The following is a 16,828-nucleotide window of genomic DNA, read 5'->3' on the forward strand; positions in this document are numbered from 1 at the left end:
GTAGAAAATTTGTACGTGCTCCTAACTTCATTGTGACTATTTCATGAACAGTATTTACTTAAAAGTTAGATGAAGTTCAGCCTGCCAGAGGTTCAAATCCTCATTCCAGACATGTATTTCTTGTGTGCATTTCTAGACTTCTTATCTGAATATTTTAAGATATTTAGAGATAGTCAAACTAAATATTGTCAATGAAATAAAAATAATAAAATGTTTAATAAAACATCTTGACAATAAAATAACTATACTTAAAATTCTGTATTTTACTGGTGCTTAGTGTGAACTCATTAAGTTAGTTCTTAAATTTCTTCAGACTATTCTGTGGTTTTATATTTTAACTCATGTGATATTTAAAACTTCTGACATTTATATTAGTCTCACATTTGAAAGCTTTATATATAAAACCATGTAGGTATGTTTTATGATATATAAATTAAAAATAAAAGTACATTATTTTAATAAAGTTTTTTTTAGCATTTGTACTTAAAATTCTAAGTTGCATTAATTGGGAATAAATGTATTTACACAAAGAGTCTGACTAAATCTATTTAAACTGCCAAATTCTCTTTGAATGATATACTCATCTATGATAATCTCATGCTTGAGTTAATGCAAAAGGTACCTATTCATAAGTCTTTTTATATAGTTTCTCCATCACAGCATTGATCTGACCTCAGCTACACTGTCCCATGTCTCCATCACAACATTGATCTGAAATCAGTTACATTGTCCCATGGCTCTTCTGGAGGATGGAAATCACACTACAGTGACAGAGTTCATTTTATTGGGATTAACAGATGACCCAGTCCTTAAAATCATCCTCTTCACCATCATCCTGTGCATCTACCTGGTGACTGTGTCTGGGAACCTCAGCACCATCCTTCTCATCAGAATCTCTTCTCAGCTCCATCACCCCATGTACTTTTTTCTAAGACACTTGGCTTTTGCTGACATAGGCTACTCATCTTCTGTCACACCCAATATGCTTGTCAACTTCCTGGTAAAGAAAAATACTATCTCCTACTTTGGATGTACTATCCAGCTCAGCTCAGCTGCTTTCTTTGGGGGTCTTGAATGTTTCCTTTTGGCTGCCATGGCTTATGATCGCTTTGTAGCAATCTGTAACCCACTGCTTTATTCAACCAAAATGTCCACACAAGTCTACGTCCAGTTGCTCCTCATGGCTTACATAGGTGGTATTCTAGACAGTTGTTCTTTTACTATATGTTTCTATTCATTAGTTTTCTGTGGAGCCAATGAAATTAATCACTTTTTCTGTGATTTGGCTCCATTACTAAAATTATCATGTTCCAATGTCAGTATCACTGCAATGGTTCTCTCATTTACAGTTGGATTAGTTATTGTGGTGACAGTGTTTATCATAGTCATCTCTTATACCTACATCCTCATCACCATCCTGAAGATGCACTCCACTGAGGGTCGACAGAAAGCCTTCTCCACCTGTACCTCCCACCTCTCTGCAGTCACTCTGTTCTATGGAACTGTCACATTCATTTATGTGATGCCCAAGTCCAACTACTCCACTGACCAGAACAAGGTAGTCTCTGTGTTCTACATGGTGGTGATCCCCATGTTGAACCCTCTTATCTACAGCCTCAGGAATAATGAGATTATGGGTGCTTTGAAGAAACAACTTGGTAGGAAAATTTTTCCTTAGAGACATCAGTTGTATTATAGCAACTGATATAGCAATAATGTCTCATAAATATAGTAATAAAAGGAAGTTGAGTATCTGTGATTGGAACAGTCTGTTGATGTATTATTAGTAACTGTGGAGCATAGAATATATATCAGAAATCAATTTTCAGATTACAAAGAAATAACAGTAAGTTACTTTCAGTTATAATAAAGATTTAATTAACAGCAAAATTGAATCATATAAATGATAATCTGATCAAAACAGTTTGAAGTTATCTCCATATTGTTTTCAATATTTAATAGTTAACTCTATTACAGATTGTATCTTACCTGTTCACAAATTCTCATGTGTTTGTTAAATGTCTGTTCCCTACTGCAGTTACGAAGAGCTAGAATCAGAGAGGGTGATTCTAGTGGGCAATCTTTAGTTTGATAGAAGCATGTCTTAAAGGAGACAGTGGTACCCAGAATATTTTTTCTCTTTGTTGATTATAAAGTGAAAAGGTTTGCTTCACCATGTAGTCCTTTTGTGATGTACAACCACATATACACATCAAGAAATTCACTTTACAGGGGACTGGGGCCTCAAAAACTCCATCCTAACAATAAACTTTTATCTTCAGTGCCAATTTATTAGCTTAGCTGTTTGTTATTGCAACATAAAGCTTACTAGTACCTATCAGAGTGCTTCAAGATGTGTCAGGTTCAAAACTAGATTTTCCTGAGAAAGCCTGATGATTATAGTTAACTCTGCACATTGTGGTAGAAATGATAGAGAGCAAGTAGGGGGTAAAGTTAGTGGAAATATTCTTTATACAAAGAAATGTTGCCTATGAGATATGGATTTTGCATACTTGTAAGAATCTGATGTGTGGTATGAGCCTTGGCACTGGCCTAATGTGAGGTCCAGAGAAAAGAACAGAAAGCCCATACCTTATTAATATGAATTCTTCCCAGGAGCACAATCTCAGTTCCTATGTTAAATTGAGTTGGATTCTTGAGCTTGCAAGGATCAAGGAAAGCAAACAAGAATAGCAATGGATATGGTTTCCTAGAAGAGAGTCGTGATTATAAGTTCAACAGTGAGGTTGTTGATCCTTATAAAAATAGGATATTTTTTGAAATACTTCAACATTCAGGCTGCTCATCCTCATGTGTACAAGGCAGCCAACCTGGCTACATCTCTTTGGAAATCTGACTGCCTTTAGGAGAGAGAAAATCAACCTTCATATGTGGGTGATTGACACATTTGTTCTTTTTTCCTCTCTATTTTAATGTTTCAGAAACAGATTCCACCTTCTTGTTGATAAGGCAAAGGCATTGATATTTTTATTCACTTACTTTCATTTTCATACATTCCAGAATTGTGTCCAGTGATCTCACAAATGTTAATGTAGCCTAGTGAAAAGGGTTATAAATGAGAGCTGGTATGGGTGGAATTTATCCTCAAATACAGGATCTTGATAATACAATTAATAGGTAAGTTGTTTAGACTATTAGAATACATTCATTACTGTTGATAAAACAAAAATAAACAACAAAGTCAAAGTCGTGTGAGAGGTTGATGTGACACAAGCAAAGTGATGGCACAGGTCTCACCAAGAACCTAATAGTTGAGAAAGATGTGCAGAATGTCAGTAAACTTGGCAAATAAGAGAGTATCTATGTGAGTTAGTTGTGTGAATCTAATACACTCAAGTGCATGTTTTATACCATTGAGGCATCTGTTTATACAGTGACAGAGCTATTCATTTTAATTAGCACTGTGATACACACAACAGAAACAAATGATAAAATGTATATCTTTGATGTATGATAGCTGACAGAAGAAACTATCTGTAAGCATTCAAAAATGTAACAAAACAAGGAAGTAGAACTAAATTTATGTGTATGCATTTCATGTCGGTGACTTGGGTTAGTGGATTAAAACTTAACACAAAGGCCAATGGCTTGAGTTCCTTTCCTGAAATCCACACAAAAGTAGAAGGAAATATAGCCTCTCTCATGCACACACAGAAATATATTATTTTCAATGAAAGAATTTGAAATTCAGGAGAATATGCTACAATTTAATTTTAGCATGAGTTGGGGGATGAGATGGGGCAAGTATCATAAACTCATTCATTTCCTGTGGAAAGAACTGACAGATAAACATCACATAGATCTTCAGAATAAAGGAAAGATACAGGCAAACAAACCTTGCACAGATTGTGGCCAATGGTAAAGGGAAGCTCAGTCCTTGAACTTGGATGTAATACAGTCAAGAACAAGTGGTATATCAAGACTAATTGAGTAAATGAATATACAAGCCTCAATTACCTGTGTAAAACACAGAAAAACTTACTAACATGATGAATAACCCAGGATAATAAACAAAGAGGCCAATGATAGTGTAGAAAAGAAATAAAAATCATTATGATTTAAAATCCAAAACAATATCAACATACACAATAGTATTACATTCACTGAAAAGGTAATGGGCAGCTAATATGTATATAGTAACAGAAAATGAAAAATGAAATCTTATAAAGCTTCATAACTGGAAAAATTCACGATGCATGTACTTACAGCAGACATTTTTATTTTAAAATCCTGTTTTTAGATTGTATTTCTGGTATTATTACAAGCATAGAAGCACTCTGGCTGAGAGTCAAAGACTCTCTGGTTGAAGGATGTATTTAAAATATTGTCAGATATTTTTTCATGGTCCATGCAAGGGTTCTTTAGACATCTAAACATCACTATATTTAGAGAATAGGCCAATTTAAATAAATCTTGGGGAAAGGAAGTTTGGAAGTTGGTGAGTGCTCAATGGTCAGCCATGTATATCAAGGGGGCATCAACGATAGAGTAAATGACCCTTAAAATTAAGATTGATAGGAGTTGTACTAGGTCTTGAAAATAAAGAACCATGTTTCTACTATCTTCCACCAAAACAAACAAACAAACAAACAAACAAACAAACCTGTTTGATGCAGTAAATATTCTTATTTGAGGGCCATTTGTGGTTTTTCTTCTCACAGTTTTCTTTATAACAATATAACATTGGATGTAAAAATTATGTTTGTCTTAAATAACTATTATTGGAAAGTCAAATTTATACCCTCTCCAACCTCATAGTCCTCAAAGTACCTAATGAAGTGTATTATATTAGTCACTACAAAATACTTGAACAAAAGAAAAGATATTGATGAAAGAAGGCAATGTTTTCTATTGTAATTAGTGGATATTAACTCAATATCATCTAAAATGAAATATAAAGTGGACCTAGTACCAATATTTATTTGAGATAATTTGTTATCATTCTAATAATTATATATTCTAATAATATAATTATATATTGTAATAATAATTATATATTACTAATTACTACTAATAATTATATATTCTAATAATAATAAAATAAAGACATAGCAACTCTCACAAAAAAAGACAAACAGATTGACTCTGTCAAAATTGTGTTCATGAGAAATGAACAATTTTCACTTGAGGTAATGTTCCTTGGGGATTTGAGTCAGTGCAAATCCCATGATTCTTCAGAGACTTATTTTCAATAGTAAATAATGACTTTAGGCTGAAGCTAGGAAGCTATAAAATCATCTTATAATTATCCAGACTTCATGCTTTACAATAAATCCTTATTTCAAAAGTGAGTGTCCTGGTTTCCCTATAAAATGTTTATATATATGTACATATGTATGTATGTATGTATGTATACACACACACACGTCAGGTGTAATCAAGAAAAACATTAACGGAAACAATATACTTTAAGTCAAACTCCTGTACTAATTACGCATATAACTTAGCTCTCAAAGCTTTCTTATTTATCTGAACACTAAGAAGACTGGAAACCCACATGGTCTCTAATGGCATTTAAGCTCAGCGCTCAAGAAAAAAATGCTGATAATTTCACCAACTTTGGCATACGTTGATGATTTCATAACAAATATCTCACTGAAATACAGATTTTGTTTACTTACTAACTGCTCTAACATCACAGGCTGAAGATCTCAAGACAAGAGTGAGCCTGCTCATAGCTGGGTGGATCTGGGTAACATTCCAGGCTCAATATGTACTTGTGTATTCTGTTGACAATCATCATTTCATTCCATTAGAAATTAGAAAGCATCATTATTTCAAGAGAGGATTTGGTGAGAATGCATACTAGTATAATAGAAAAAATCCACATACTGGTAGTGCAAATGACTTGGTAAAAAGAGCAATCATTGGTAAGTGTTTAAGACATTTAATAAATTTACAGTAGGTTCTACCATTTATAATTTTAGTGTGATCTCCCTTTTATTTTTTTCCAGTACTCACCGTAACAGATCGGTCTTATGGCAATTGGGTAGCTGATAGACTTGAGCCTCACCTCTCTAACTACATATCTTTTTCTCCTACCGAGGAGCTGACCTGTTGCCTTTCCCAAATTATGAAGTGGTCTTTAGTTTATTGCCGCTCTTCATACACATTCTACCTGGGATTTGTGTACTCATTCCAGTGCTTCTTATGTAAGGTTAAGTTACTTAATATTTTCAAATCATACATTTTATCAATTAGAAAACTGATTCAATAAGAGTCTTAATATTATTATGGAAATGACAATAGAGTATCATATAATGTTTGAAATTCAGTAGATGTAATTTGGAAGGGATTCTTAAAACTCAGAAATTACTTTAGACTTCATTACAAATTTTATATTTGTAAAGTTATTTTTTCTTGTACATCTGATAACTGTTTTGTAATTTTCATAAGTCTCACACTAACATAGTTTTAAATCAATAGGTATATTTTATAATATATAAATATAATTAAAAGTACACTACAGAAAATTTATAGCATTTCATTTTGAATTTTATGAAAGATTCAATATATATGAATACAAAAACATGGAGTGTCCAATATAAACACAATTATATGTTTTGGATGATATATTTGTGTAAAAACTTCTATCTGTGTTAATGAAAATGTAGCCATGTTATTTATAAATACTGTTTTGTACTGTCTCCATCACAGCCTTGATCTGGCAGCAGTTACATTGTCCCATGGCTTTCCTGGAGAGTGGAAACCACACTACAGTGACAGAGTTCATTTTACTGGGTTTAACTGATGACCCAGTTCTTAAAGTTATCTTTTTCACCATCATCCTGTGCATCTACCTGGTGATTGTGTCTGGGAACCTCAGCACCATCCTTCTCATCAGAGTCTCTACCCAACTCCATCACCCCATGTATTTTTTTCTCAGCCACTTGGCTTCTATTGACATAGGTACATCATCTTCTGTCACACCCAATATACTTATCAATTTCCTAGTGGAGAGATACACAATCTCCTACATTGGATGTGGCATCCAATTTGGCTCAGCTGCTTTCTTTGGGTCAGCTGAATGTTTCCTTCTGGGTACCATGGCTTATGATCGCTTTTTGGCAATCTGCAACCCAGTGCTTTATTCAACAAAAATGTCTGCACAAGTCTGTCTTCATTTGCTTGCAGGATCTTATATAGGGAGTTTCCTTAATGCTTCCCTCATTACTGGTTATGTTTTCTCTTTTCTCTTTTGTGGACCCAATACAGTCAATCACTTTTACTGTGACCTTGCTCCTTTGATGGCACTCTCCTGTTCTGATGTCTCTGGAGTTGTTATCTCACTTTCTGCAGGTTCAGTCACTATTACCACACTATTTATTATAGCCATCGCCTATTTCTATATCCTTATCACCATCCTAAAGATGCGCTCCACTGAGGGCCACCAAAAAGCTTTCTCCATCTGCACCTCCCACCTCACTGCAGTCACTCTCTACTATGGAACTGTCGAATTCATTTATGTGATGCCCAACTCCAGATACTCCACAGTCCAGAACAAGGTGATGTCTATGTTTTACATGGTAGTTGTCCCCATGTTGAACCCCCTCATCTACAGCCTTAGGAGTAATGAGATTAAATGTGCTTTGAAGAGACAGTTTAGTAAAAAACCATTTTCTTAAGATATCAATTCATTATTTTGTTCCATTCTATATAATAGTGACATATCATATGCATAGTATTAAAAGAAATGCATGTTATGACATATTTAGCTAGACTTGAAGTTTACTAGTAAATGTGGTGAGTATAAACAAATCCCAAGCTATATCACATGTTCATAGTAAGTTATACGTGATAAATTTTATATATAACCAAAAAATTTCCACACAAAATTATATCAATTTTCAGTTGTATTCATATTTTAATTTCCCAATGGGTAAAAACTATTGAGTGGTTAATTCTTTAAGTCCATGTTCAGTTTTAATAATAGCTACCACCAAGTGTATATAGTAATTATAGATGAAATCAAAAACATTTAGAGAGAAAATGACTGGATGAAACAGACAATAAATTTGTTGAGGACATTATTACTGCAGTATGATCATCTATTAGGACTGTAGTTTCACACTCATAGGCACTCAGTTTGTGTTGTTAGTTATTGACATTAATTCATGTGCAAATGGAGTCCTACCCTGAAAGCATTTTTCTATATCTATGTCTTACAGTGGACTGTTCACATTTCCTTAAGGAGTTTCAGAGTTTCTGGTTTTACATTGAGGTTTTTGGTCATTTGGAGTTATTTTTTTGCACAGATGATAGATTATCAGTGTAGTGTTGTTCTTCTGCATATGACTATTCCATTTCCCAACATTAATTTTTGAAAATGATGTCCTTTCTCAAATATGTGTTTGACAGCTTTGTCAAAGATTTGCATTTATTTTTATGTCTGAGAGACTGCTTCTCATCTCTTATGATTTTTTCTTAATACAGAAGCACATTAACTTCAAAAATCAATAATTTGCTATTATTTCAAAGTCTTAAGCTTGTCCACATTCTATGCTTCTTCAAGACCCTCTCCCATACAGTGCCACTATCCACAATGCATTGTTCTTTTCATATGGGTGCCACTCTGATTAGTCTATACATTGTTGGACATTTAGGAAGACTTCTTTAAATTAAACACTACATCAAGTATTCCGTTATGTGATGCACAGCTTGCCTAATTTCAGTGTGCTTGTTGTTACATACTCATCTAGTTTTTACATAGTGCTTAAAATTTGATCTTTATAGTTAAAGCAATTCTCTCTTCCACTCCTCTTTAATTTTCTCAGTTTAAGGATCCTTTTAAGCTTTAATGCACACTAAGTTTAAATAAATGAAAAAAGTAAATATCTAAATGAGTAAATGAAAAATACCTCTGTTTAAAGCATGGATTCAGTGGGCTCTGAATGTTTTACAGAGGACAAAAAGAGGCATTGCAGTGTAAGAAAAAGGTCAAGCTCAAAGGTACTCTATTATTTGCTACCCTTAAGGTATGTTCTTTGAAGACCATGAGAAGAAGCAAATAGTTTAGAGATTTTTGCCACAAGGTTACTTGGTTTCTAAAATTTCTTTTCATTAAATCTCTGTTTCAAGCATAATGGAGCCCTTCATTATTGCACCTTGCATTCTGGTTTGTATTAGAATAACTTCATGAATCAAAAGGAAAAAAAGCAGGATATAGATTTTTACAAAATGTAAAAAATTGATTGAGAGATTTTATTGAATAGATTCATCTATTGGAAAGGCCTTTGTACATCCACAAGAGGTAGATTAATGTTTTGTCCTCTGAGTCTCGTATAAGCTACCTGTTTTGGGGTGCTCCACATTAGATTCACCTGAGATATGAGTTCTTAGAAAAACATTTTTAATGAAGCAAATTGAGCCTAGTTTGTGTTGGATATAATTGTTCTACATTATAATTTATGTATACATGATAATAAACTTCTTTATTTATACTTCTGTACACATCTTTTTACTCCAAATTTAAACCACATCATCTAATCAGTTTGTTGATTCAGAGGCCTGAAAATAATTTCTCTCTCTCTCTCTCTCTCTCTCTCTCTCTCTCTCTTCTGTCTTCACTCTTGTAGTAGAATAAACGGTTTGCAATTCTGGTCAGCATGAATCTACTGCTTCCTTCTTCTTCACTTACAGTGAGGATTCCAGCCAACCTCTTTGTCATTTACTTTACAATAAATCAACCAATAAGAGGTTTAATATTATGTATAAACCTGACTAGGATGCAGTGACCACATGATTGGTTCAACATGTACTTCTGATGGCAATTTTAGATGTGATTAGCATTTAGTAGCCATTGACTAAAATAGTTAATTCTTCATAATCTGAGTGATCATTGTCCAATTAGCTAAGGTTTTTACGACAGAGGTCTTCAGAAGAGGAAGGAAGTTTGACTCTATTCGTTTTAACCTCTGTATAATCTCTCTGTGTGTCTATCCATCTGTCTTTCTTTGTGTCTGTCTATTTCTGCCTCTGCCTCTGTCTTTATGTCTATGTTGTTCTCCCTTTGTGTGTGACTTTTGCGCCACTATTCTTTGCCTCACATCCTCCCTCCATTTATTCCTCTGTGAATGTAAATTCAGAGAACAATTATATCAAATATCTCTTGAGACATATTGTGTATGCTTGTATGTATTTGTATGTATATGTATTCTGTTTAAATGAGCAAGTCTACTAAATCCTCTTCTTACTCTCTTTTAATTTATTCTTCATGCATTAGCCATTGCCATATATCTAAAGGAATTATTTTCTTTCTCAAAGTACAACACTACATACTTACTATGTAAGTAATGTATTTAAGCAATTACTATGTCATAAAAATTGCTTAAATATTATCATGGTGGTTCATACTAATCATCAGCTAGACAGGATTTAGGACCATCTCTGAAGTATACTTCTAGTCCATCATGGTCATGCATAATCCATAAAACACAAAGTAGTAACACCCCACCATTCACCTAATTATAATGGCTCAATGGGGTAGGAGTGGTGATTCACCCTATCTTCCTTTCTCTTCTTTCTGCACAGGCTAGCAGTTATTCTAGGGAAATGAGTTCCCCTGTCATCCTGCAGCATAATGAGATAATGTATGGATTAGATTTGTTTTTTACACCAACTTGAAACCAGCTATATTTATCTGGGAACAGGTGGCCACAGTTAAGAAAATGCCTTTATCAAAATGGCCAATGAGTACATGCATGAGACAATGCTTGTTTAATGTTTGGTGTGGGAAGACATGTCTCTTTATGAGTGATGCCACTCCTGGGCAGGGATCTTGTGTCCTATAGAAAGCAAGCTGAGCAAGCCTTGGAGAACAATCCAATAAGTGTTGCCCATGCATGTTCTCTGCTTCAGTTCCTGCTACCAGGTCTCATCTTTGAGTTTTTACCTCAATGATGGACTATGACATTGAAGTATAATTCAAATAAACTTTTTCCTTTTCAACTTTGTTTCAGTTAGTGTTTTACAACAGTAAGCTTTGCTATAGAAAGAGAGAACATTGACGATATCATTATGAGCCAATGGGCAAAGAAATATTGTGGGAAACATTCAACACTGGGAAAATAATGTAAATCAATGTCCAGTAACACAGGGGAGAGATGGAACAGTAGAGGTAATAATATTTTATTAAAAAACTAAGAGAAAATAGAGACCAACCCTGAGAAGAACTTCCAGATTCTTGTAGTGTACAAATACAGATAGCTGTGTACAATCTTTGATTAAAGATATGCAGAGAAATTCATATTAAAGATAGAAATACATTTAAAGTATCCAAAGATAAAGGACTTATCTGTTAGAGAGTAAAATTGATTTTTAAGATGCCTTCTCATCTAATAACTATGAAGTCAAAACAAGAGATCTAACATTTTCCTTTCCTTTGTTACTCTGTTGTTGTTTTGGTCTTGTGTGTGTATTTGCGTGTGTGTGTGTGTGTGTGTGTGTGTGTATTGCAGTGCACATGTATAGATCATAGAACAACATTCCAGGATCTTTTAACTAATTTTAACTTCTTTAAGGCGCAGTTTCATTTATTTCTGTTGTAATGTATACTCCAGGTTAGCTGGCATCAAGCTTCTGGAAGATTTTTTGTCTCTTCTCTCACCTGAAAATAGAAATACTGGAAATACAGATGCATAATGTTCCAGAAAGCCTTTGATGTGGGTTTGGAGGAGTAAATTTAGGTCATCAGGTTTGAGTGGCAAGAACTTTTACATACTAAACCATCTAATAATTAATATCCTCATTAATATCCTTTCTTCCCATTTTTTCTAACCCAGTATGAGGGGCTATAGAGATAGCTCAGGTAATTAGTTTTGAAAAATAAATGACTCAGCCCTATACTGTCTAAATGATACATTAAATATAATGGCATAGGTAAGAAGTACAAAAGGAAACAATCACAAATCACTATAAAAATGAACTAATTAGGAGTTGCTGAATGAATACTTGACAGTGTAGAAGATTACTAAAAGCATACACATAAGGGTGTTATGTCACTATAAAGCTTTTAAAGAGACAAAACTAAGAGCTGAAGAAGACATTGTATGTTGTCAGAAATGAAGGAAAGAATTGGAAAGAGAAAAGATAGTCCTGTTATAGAGGACATCATGAACAATTTTTCATGGTGGACATGGTCTGTGTCTTGACTGTACCTCAATCGTATGTCACTCTACTGGTTGTGACATTGTCCTAAGGTATGTATTAATGCAACAAAGTGCACACAGGGTCACTGTGGTGTTATGTCCTACTACTGGGTGTAAATTTATCACTAGTTTAAATGTAAAACTAGCTTTCTGTCTGAGCCTGTGCCTTAAGCAGACCTTGGGCACTGGCTTCACACCCAGTTCCACGTGTCTCAGAGGAAGCTCGACTCCCAGACGTTCTAACACACCCAGGATCACAGGTGAGGAGGCCACAACATCTGCCCCAATACCTGGAGTAACTGGGACCCCCCCAGGATCCAGGGATGAAGGAATGCCCACCTGGCCAGTGGCATGAGTTCCTTCCAGTTTGAACCTGCAGTTGGAGTAGACCTGGAGTGCTGGCTCCGCACCCACTCCTACAACATCTAGAGGAAGCCTGACTCCCAGGTGCTTGGAAATGCCTAGAATCACAGGAGTGTCTACAACATACGCCCAACACCTAGAGTAACTGGGTCCCCCAGGATCCAGGGACACAAGAACCCCCGCCTAGCCAGTGGCATGGGTTCCCTCCTGTCTGAACCTGCACTTGGAGCAGACCCGGGGTATTGGCTCTGCTCCTACTCTTAAAACACATAGAGGGAGCTTGAATCCCAAGTACTCTGAAACACCCAGGATCACAGGATCACATAGGAAGCTCAACACCCAGGAGAATGGACACACCTTGGAGCACTGGAGCTCAGACATACTCAAGAACACAGGCTACAACATCTTTCCCAACACCAAGAGTAACTGGTTCCCTCACAGGAACCAGGGAAGTACAAACCCCATTCCAGCCAGAGGCACGATTCCTTTCATCTGGTACCCATGCAGGGAGCAAACCCAGGGCTCTGGCTCCCCCACCCACCCCTGTAAAACTCAGAGAAAGCTTGACTGCCAGGCACTTTGACACAATAGGATCTCAAGAGCTTTGTCACACCAGGATTTCAGGATCTCAGAAGAATCTTGACTCCCAGGGACTCTGACACACCAAGGAAGTCAGGATCACAGACAAGTGGACTCAGGAGTTCTGACACAACCAGAATCACAGGAGGGACAGACTCCAGTCAGAGACAACAAAGGTTAGTAGTAGAACTAGAGATAACCAGATGGCAAGAAGAAAGTGCAAAATATAATCAACAGAAACCAATGCTACTTGGCATCATCAGAACCCAGTTCTCCCACTACAGTAAATCCTGGATACCCTATCACACCAGTAAAGCAAGAATCTGACTTAAAACCACATCTTGTGATAATGATAGAGGACTTTTAGAAGGACATAAATAACTCCCCTAAAGAAATAGAGGAAAATACAAGTAAACAAGTAGAAAAAACAAAGAAGTAATTACAGACAGGAATATAAATCTTAGGCTAGAAAAAAAATAGGCTTCAGGCAAGAAAATGACTTTGGGCTATGGCAGAGAAGTAGGCTCCAATGCTTTGATCATTCTGATAAGCCCTTAGAAATACTGATCATGGGAGTGATCACAGGACTCTGTTTACTACCTTGCTTGTTCTTTGACTGACAATGGGTGTTTATTGTCTTGTTTGTTCCTCTACTATTTGCATCTATTGTATTGCTAATTCTTCAACTTAGAACTGACCTTAATATTTGCATGAAATTAACATGGTATAAAAGCTAAAAGGAGGAAAGAGGGATGGGATAGGAAGTTTAAAGGGGGGTGGGAAATGGGGAAAGGAGATGACATCTGAAATGTAAATAAATAAATTATCCAGTAAAAATAAGAAGTGATACACACACACACACACCCCAAAACAAAAGCAGTAAGGGAATAAGATCAAATAACATATAAAGGCATAACTATTAGAATTACCCCAGACTTCTCACCAGAGACTCTAAAAGTCAGAAGATCCTAGGCAGATTTCATACTGATCCTAAGAGAACACAAATGCCAGCCCAGGCTAATATACCCAGCAAAACTCTCAATTACCACAGATGGAGAAATTAAGAAATTCCAGGACAAAAACAAATTTATACAACATCTTTCCACAAATTCAGCCCTACAAAGGATTTCCTTTGATTATCCTATGAATCAGTACCACATAACCCAGTCCTTAGATTCTTTTTGCTAAGAAATTAGGCACACCTTCTCCTCTTGGACTCATGCTGTTTCTGATTATCATGAAGTCATTAACATTAATGGGGGCTTCCTTGAGGGGATCTGAAAATATATAGATTATTATCCAAAGAGTCTTATGCCCATGGCAGCCATCAACACTCCAGGAGGCCCATTTCCACTCCACTGACCCTGACCCAAGGGCAGGAACCATGTCATTCTGTCCCCACCAAGGCCAAGCCTGACTCCTTATTTTGGTATCTAAGTTTACATTTAGCAGGTATAACAAACAGCAGTAGGCTCGAGGAAGTTTCATTTTTTTTCTCAATTGGGATTTTAGAATAGCACTTTTCAGAAAATCAAGAATACAAAATTTTACACTATGACTAGACAAAAGCAAGAGTAAGGCAATGGACTCATGAGAAGTAACACAAAAGTAGCAGATTGGAAGAATAGGATAAGATGTGGCATTTATTAAGTATATAAAATGGTATAATGCTGGGTAGGAGATGTGAAATTTTCTCAATGTATATATGCATGCATGAGATTGTCAAATTGAGAGCTATTCTGTGATATCCATTCACTAATAAAAATATTATAAAGAGCATATTGGACTGAGAAAAAGAAGTGATGACAGATGGTGACTAGTGGAATGTTTAGATAATTTTAATACCTATTGTTCCACGAGACTTTCTAGGAAGTGAACTCTAGGTCTCCAGGAGACAGGGACCATGTAAACCAGTTATGCAGAGAAGAAGATGAAGAAACTATGAATTGAAAAATATTAGAAATCAGAACTTTCGGACTCTTAGATGGGGATCAGCCAGAGAGAAGTGTTGCCATAACTCCCATGGCCCAGATGAGGTGAATTGATGCTGTGATCGAAACCATTCTCCTGTTGAGGTTCTCAGGTAAATTAGGAGGTAAAGGCTAATGTAAGTAGAAGTAAAATCTGTTACTAAGACCATGGCCATTTCTATCACAGGAACAGATAACTGTTGAAGACCCCAAACTTGGGAGACCCTTACTCAAGTCTCGGGAAGTCGCGACCACCTACAAACTCCAAGACACCATACCTGGATGCAATCAGCAGAGGTTTATTAGGGAAGAAAACTGGCAGCCAGCGGTCAAACTGCACACTCATGCAGGAGTAGAGTTTGACAAAGCCAGTCAGTCTGAGGAGGGTTTTTAAAGGGAAAAACCACAAACCAGGGGAGTGGGAAGGGGGTGAGGGATTGTCAAGGATACATAACATAAAAATAGTGGAACATTTCAGAGGAACCCACCCCAAATGATTTTAGAGGCATGTGAAGATCACTCTGCACACTCACTCTTCTCAAGAATGTAGTTTTACCATGTCATTGTGCCCTACCCAGTCATTACCAATTATTTCAGGTTAACTATTTTTCACTTGCTCCTGTCATAGCCCCACCTAGATGACTTGTATCTCTTTTTGTGGTCAGGAATGTGTCTTCTTGCTTTGGGCCTTCTCCACCCTGAGGTCCGAGGAATGTTAATCTAGCAAGTGTCCTCTGATTCAGGGATAATGCCCTCCACCCAGAATGTGTCCCGGGGCAGTGACAGTAAAGGCCTGAAATCTTACATCCAGTTCCACGTTCTGGAACCTGCACTCTTTCTGCTCAGGTCTAAGGGTAAAGAAAAAGCCTGCATATATTTCACAAAATGCACAATTTTTCACTCTACACTGTCAGCAGAGAAAATTTTAAAATTCCTGTAGAATACCTCTTTCTAATATCCTATTTTTTATTTTTAAAACAATTAATTTCCTTCTTTGTATGGGTGGTTTGTATTTAAGGATATGCATCATATGCATGCCAGGTCACTTTAGAAAGCAGAAAAGTTTGCTGAATCCCCTAAACTTGCAATTGTACATGGTTGTGAGCATAATGTCGGTTCTGGGAACCCAGGTCTTCTGCAAGATTAGTATGTGTTCTTAAAGCTAAGCCATCTTTCCTGTCTAACAAATCTTGTAATTCTACCCTATGTCCTCTTGTTATATACCTCCAGTCTGTCTGGCCCACTTCTTTATGTTTTTTTTTTTAAGTTTGAGAGAGAGAGAGAGAGAGAGAGAGAGAGAGAGAGAGAGAGAGAGAGAGAAAACAACTTGTATGAGCAGGTTCTTTATTTCGACCATGTAGGTCCCTGGGGTCAAAGCTTGCTAATTGGACATGGTGGCATTTATTTTTTCTAGCAAGACTTTACTTTTTTGCAGTAACAACACTCACCTTGGAAGCATTATATCTACCTCCCCTGACAGCTTGCCTAAAGTCTTTAGCACTTTACAAACATCTTAGAATATTGGGTATAATTTTAAGGTGGATTTGACTACATGAGACCTTAGGACTTTAATCATGTTAACAGCAAATTACTGAACATAAAGTTAGACTCCCCATAAAACCTGAATCTGTAGCTCTAATATTAAAGTGTTCAAATGTTATCAGTATTTTTCATTAGGTATTAGCTGATCCAGGATGCCTGAGAAATAATAAGTTAATGACCAGTAAGAAACATTTATTCATGTATCAA

General features: G+C 36.0%; 2 protein-coding genes across 2 annotated transcripts; both read left to right on the top strand.

The window, feature by feature from the left end:
* Window positions 1-651: 651 nt before the first annotated feature.
* LOC117717005 (olfactory receptor 5P6-like) lies at window positions 652-3,660 on the top strand. Its single transcript, XM_076917458.1, has one exon. The coding sequence runs from the start codon at window positions 734-736 to the stop codon at window positions 1,676-1,678; it is 945 nt and encodes a 314-aa protein (XP_076773573.1). The 5' UTR covers window positions 652-733; the 3' UTR covers window positions 1,679-3,660.
* A 3,047-nt stretch (window positions 3,661-6,707) lies between these two features.
* LOC117718588 (olfactory receptor 5P76-like) lies at window positions 6,708-7,646 on the top strand. Its single transcript, XM_034516337.1, has one exon. It carries the CDS (start codon window positions 6,708-6,710, stop codon window positions 7,644-7,646), a length of 939 nt encoding a protein of 312 aa, XP_034372228.1.
* The last annotated feature ends 9,182 nt before the right edge of the window (window positions 7,647-16,828 follow it).

This window comes from Arvicanthis niloticus, chromosome 1, assembly GCF_011762505.2.
Source record: "Arvicanthis niloticus isolate mArvNil1 chromosome 1, mArvNil1.pat.X, whole genome shotgun sequence".
NCBI lineage: Eukaryota > Metazoa > Chordata > Mammalia > Rodentia > Muridae > Arvicanthis > Arvicanthis niloticus.

Bases quoted from the DNA above. Each gene is read 5' to 3' on its own strand.
- LOC117718588 (XM_034516337.1), top strand. From the start codon at position 6,708: ATGGCTTTCCTGGAGAGTGGAAACCACACTACAGTGACAGAGTTCATT.
- LOC117717005 (XM_076917458.1), top strand. From the start codon at position 734: ATGGCTCTTCTGGAGGATGGAAATCACACTACAGTGACAGAGTTCATT.